A 4,841-nucleotide genomic window follows, 5' to 3' on the forward strand; every position below is an offset into this window, starting at 1 on the left:
AAAACAAAAAACCTGGAAATAATGCCCCTGAAGCAACTTATAAAGCAGCTCATATTCTCAGGGGAAAAGGGGAAGCCATTCAATGATATAGAAATTGTGAAAGAAAGAAGTTATAGGATATTTAGACCCTGATAACATTTCAAAGTACAAACAACTGCCTCTTTCAAGAAGAACTATAACTGAATTAGCTTTCAACTTAACAGAAAAACTTCATGCTATGCTTCAAAAGGAAATGACATATTATTTAATCACTTTGGATGAATCAAATGCTACTACTGAGTTGGCACAGGTTTTATACTTCATTCAGGTCACAACAGAAGATTTTCTTTGCTACAGAAAGTTACTTGCTTTGCGAACTCTTGCAAATGGCATGGGGAATAGATATCTTCAATAACTTTCAAGATAAATGTGGTGAAATTGGGCTGAATCTAGTCAATTTAGTGTATGATTCATAGATGAGTCAAAGAGTCTTGAACTTCATCAATAAAACTTACATTATTTTACATTGAATCTACTAAAGTCAGAACGAACCTCAACCCCTGCTTTCAAAAGCAGAGTCTTCTCAGAATAGTTATCTCAATTTTACCTCTTTTCCTTGAACTGATTTTTTCAGACCTCTACAAAGCCATTAAAAAACAAGGAAAACAAGTAGTGCCTATAGCTCAAGATGCTAAGGCACCAGCCATCTGGGCCTGCCAAACAATGACAACTACAACCAAATAATAGCCGGGTGTCATGGCGAGCACCTGAAGTCCCAGCTACTCGGGATGGTGGGACAAGAGAATCATGTAAGCCCAGTTGGAGGTTACTGTGAGCTGTGACGCCATGGCAGCCTACCCAGGGTGATAGCTTGAGGCTGTCTCAAAAAAACAAACAAATAAACAAACAAAACCCAGGAAAACATAATAAATCCAAACCACCTGGGCCTCGATCATTTTCTTCTGCGAGCAATACAGACTATACTTATTTTGTCTCTTCTGTATCTGCTAAGAAATCCTTATAGTCAGAAGTCTTCGTATCCAGCTATAGTCATCCCCAGAAATGATGATATTCAAAGCCAGCAAATTTCTCCTTCCTTCATTTCTTCACTTGATTTCTCTTACTTCTGGGAAGCCAGGACCTGTGGGCTAAAGAGCAGAATGACATTAAGTGTACATTCTACATTCTGTCACCACCTTTAGCAACAGTGAACTGTGTTTAGTCTAAATATTGCCATTGCTGCTGTGCACTAACCTCAAATAAAGGACCCTAGTATTTCCTTTTTGTTTGTTTGTTTTTTCCTTCAGTAAAAAACTTTTGCATCAGAACTTTTCTTTGTTTTTTCTTTCTTTCTTTTTTTTGGGGTGGGGGGGAGACAGAATCTCACTCTGTTGCCCTGCGTAGAGTGCCATAGCATCATAACTCAGAGCAACCTCAAACTCCTGGGTTCAAATGATCCTCCTGCCTCAGCTTCCCCAGTAGCTGGGACCACAGGCACCCACCATAATGTGGCTAGTTCTTCTATTTTTAGTAGAGACAGAGTCTGGTTCTTGCTCAGTCTGGTCTAGAACTCCTGAGCTCAAGTGATCCACCCACCTCTGCCTCCCAGAGTGCTAGGAATATGGGTGTGAGCCACTGCAGGCCTATCCACGACCCTAATATTTCTAACCATTACTTTACTTAGTGTCTCAGAGGCTTTCACACTCTGGACAATAAAACAAGGTTCTAAATGTGTGCCTTTTGTTTGTGAAGTGAAAGTAGCATGACTATTAAGAAGAGCATAACCAGAACAGAACAATCCCTGATAGACAGGTAAATTCTCAGGCAGATCAAATTTAGGAAAGAGAACACATGGAAGGTTATAAGGATCTGGACGTTATGTGTTTATTTATTTTATTTTTTTTGGAGAGATAGAGTCTCACTTTATCGCCCTCGCCCAACCTCCAACTCTTGGGCTTAGGTGATTTTCTTGCCTCAGCCTTCTGCGTAGCTGGGACCACAGGCGCCCGCAACAACGCCCAGCTATTTTTTTTGTTCCAGTTGGGCCAGGGCTTGGTTTGAACCTGCCACCCTCAGTATATGAGACTGGCGCCCTACCTACTGAGCCACAGGCGCCGCGCATTATGTGTTTAAAAAACACACGTGAGGCGGGCGCCTGTCACAGTGCCTGGCTATTTTTTGTTACAGTTGACAATAATATTTAGCTGGCCCGGGCCTGGTTCAAACCTGCCACCCTCGGTGCATGTGATTGGCACAGTAACCACTGTGCTACAGGCACCACCCAATACCCCATTCTCAATAATAAAGAAAACAAACAAAAAATCAGTGAGGATACAAAAAACCTGAATAACATGATCAATCAACTTAACTCATGTTTAACATTCCACTCAGCAGCAGCAAAAATATACAGTCTTCTCAAGAGGATGTGGAACATTCTCTAGGAAAAACTATATGCTAGGATGCAACACAAGTGTTAATAAAATCAAAATATATCTTTCCTCCATAATAACTGAATTACAAATCAACTTCAGATTGAAATTTAGGAAATACTCAATCATTTATAAATTAAACAGCATATTTATGAATAACCACATTTAAAAAGAAAATCATATGGAAAATTGGACAATACCTTGAACTGACTGGAAACAAAAACACAACATAAACACTGGCTGGATGTCTAAGTAGTATTTAAAGGAAACTTACAGCTTTATGTCAGAAAGAAAAAAGGCCTTTCTCAGAAAAGAAAAACAAATCTCAAATTAATACTCTCACTTTCTAACTTGAAAAACTAGAAAAAGAGGATCGACTTGCACACAACTTTAAAACAAGATGACTAGAGAGAGTAACAAAAATAAAGTAGAAACCAAAAAGTAAAAAGCAAAAAAAAACAGTTTTAAAAAATTAGTGGAACACGGCGGTGCCTATAGCTCAAGGAATAGGGCACCGGTTCTGTATACCGGAGGTGGCAGGTTCAAACCCAGCCCTGGCCAAAACAAGCAAACAAACAACAACAACAACAACAACAAAAAAACTGAAAAAAATTAGTGGAACAGAAGATTATCATTTGAAAAGATCAACAACATTGATAGCCATTAAACAGGCTAATCAAGCAAAAAAAGAAGACAAATTACCCAATCAGGAATGAAAGATGTGACATCATCACTGCTGACTCTAGAATAGCTTATGAGGAAATGTCATCAATAATTTTAATGTCATAGATCTCTCCCTATTTTTCATGTCTCTCTGTGTGTGTGTATATGTATGAATTTGATGTGGACAGTGAGAAGAGTGACATCGGGAGACAAAAAATTTTGGTAAGGATTTTGGCAAGGAACATGAGCATGGACATGAATTAGACAGAGTAAATTGGATTTGAATTAACAGGGGAAATGTACCCTTCCCGTCTGTCCTGTTTGAACCTAAACTCTCCAGAAGCCCTGGGCCTCCTCAAACACTGACAGGCCCCCACCGGGCGACTTTGACTGCATCACATACTAAAAGCCTTATACACCACAAACACGTGCACGAAAACAACGTGGACTCTCCTTAACCCAGGCTTCTCTAACACCGAACCCCATATTAAATAGCGAACCTGAACGAGCCCTCCAACTTCACCGATAAAAACTTTTAGCCCCAGTTCTCAACCACGGAGTCCCACAAGCAAAGCGATTCACATAGACTTCGAACCAGAGAGTCGAGTGTTTCTAATGATTTCTCCAGGCTCCACGGACAACCACAGGTCCATCACTAACGCCCAGCTTCCTCAGTGACTGCGTTCAAATAAAACCCCAACTGCGACCCTTCCCACGTACGACCAAGTTTCACGCCCCCCTCAGGCCATGAATCCACGCCCAGAACCCGACTCACCTGATCCCAACCCTATCCAGACACCACTGGCAGCAAAAATATGCCGAATGCACGCCCTAAACCACTTCCTATCCGGACGTCCTCCTTTGCTGTCCATGGAGACACTGAGGGGCGGTGACTGAGGCAGACAGGGCCCACAGAGCTTGGCGGGAGTTCCCACTGTGGGCGCCGCTCTATGAGGTCACATGGCCACGCCCACCCCCATTTCTGACGGGAGTGGCCATAATGCCTGCGGGAGCAAGTTGTAAGCATTACTGGCCACCTCAATGCCTTTCCTCCTTCGTGGAAGGGACACTAAACAGCGCTATATACTAACTGCCCTAAGTTTCAGAGGCCAGTGTCCAGCCAAGGCCAGCACGGTACGGCAGCGTTCTCTTCAGCCGGCTGGGGTGGGGGAAAAAAAGTTGGCGGCGCCCCTTGGGCCGATCATCGCTGAGGCTGTAGCTTTAGCGAGAACAGCATGGGCGCCGCCACCTTGGCGGAAGACGGCCGTACGGCAGAGAAGATGCACAGACCTGGGAAGGCTTTGGATGATTAGCAAACAAGGTATTGCGAAGCCGAGAGGTAGCTGAGGAGGAACCTACTGGAGTTGACAAAAGCAGTGGTCATTGGAAATCTGAGGTTTAGGGACGGGACAGGACGGAGGTGTGTGGAATGGATGAGGCTTTGGAGGTTAGAATATCAGACTGCAACTGGAAGAGCTAAGACGGGAGTAGGAGATGCCCCATTAAATGCTGACACATACGTGTTACTTGCTACAAAGCTACCTCTAGAAGGGGAAGGGGAAAAAATGACCACAGTGCGGCATTTGAGAATATGAAATTATGAGAATGCAATTTCATACTTCAAATAGTTCCCAAATTAAAAAGTCATATGTTAAAATGTTAGTTCTGGGCCGAGGCAAGTGGATCACTTGCGCTCTTGAGTTCGAGACCAGCCTGAGCAAGGAGACCCCAGGGCCGGGCTTGGTGGCTCATGCCTGTAATCCCAACACT

General features: G+C 43.1%; 1 protein-coding gene across 1 annotated transcript in view; it reads right to left on the reverse strand.

Annotated features, from left to right (window-relative positions):
• ZNF614 (zinc finger protein 614) overlaps window positions 1-3,908 on the reverse strand; it is a 13,250-nt gene extending 9,342 nt beyond the window's left edge. The window contains exons 1-2 of the mRNA XM_012813670.2: window positions 3,847-3,908; window positions 921-1,127 (exon numbers count right to left, since the gene is read on the reverse strand). Of these exons, the coding sequence (XP_012669124.1) occupies window positions 921-935 (15 nt within the window). The 5' untranslated portion in view covers window positions 936-1,127; window positions 3,847-3,908. The remainder of the gene's footprint in view (window positions 1-920; window positions 1,128-3,846) is intronic.
• Between the last annotated feature and the right edge of the window lie 933 nt (window positions 3,909-4,841).

Source organism: Otolemur garnettii, unplaced genomic scaffold (genome assembly GCF_000181295.1).
Source record: "Otolemur garnettii isolate 467f Iridium unplaced genomic scaffold, OtoGar3 scaffold00288, whole genome shotgun sequence".
Classification (NCBI taxonomy): Eukaryota; Metazoa; Chordata; class Mammalia; order Primates; family Galagidae; genus Otolemur; species Otolemur garnettii.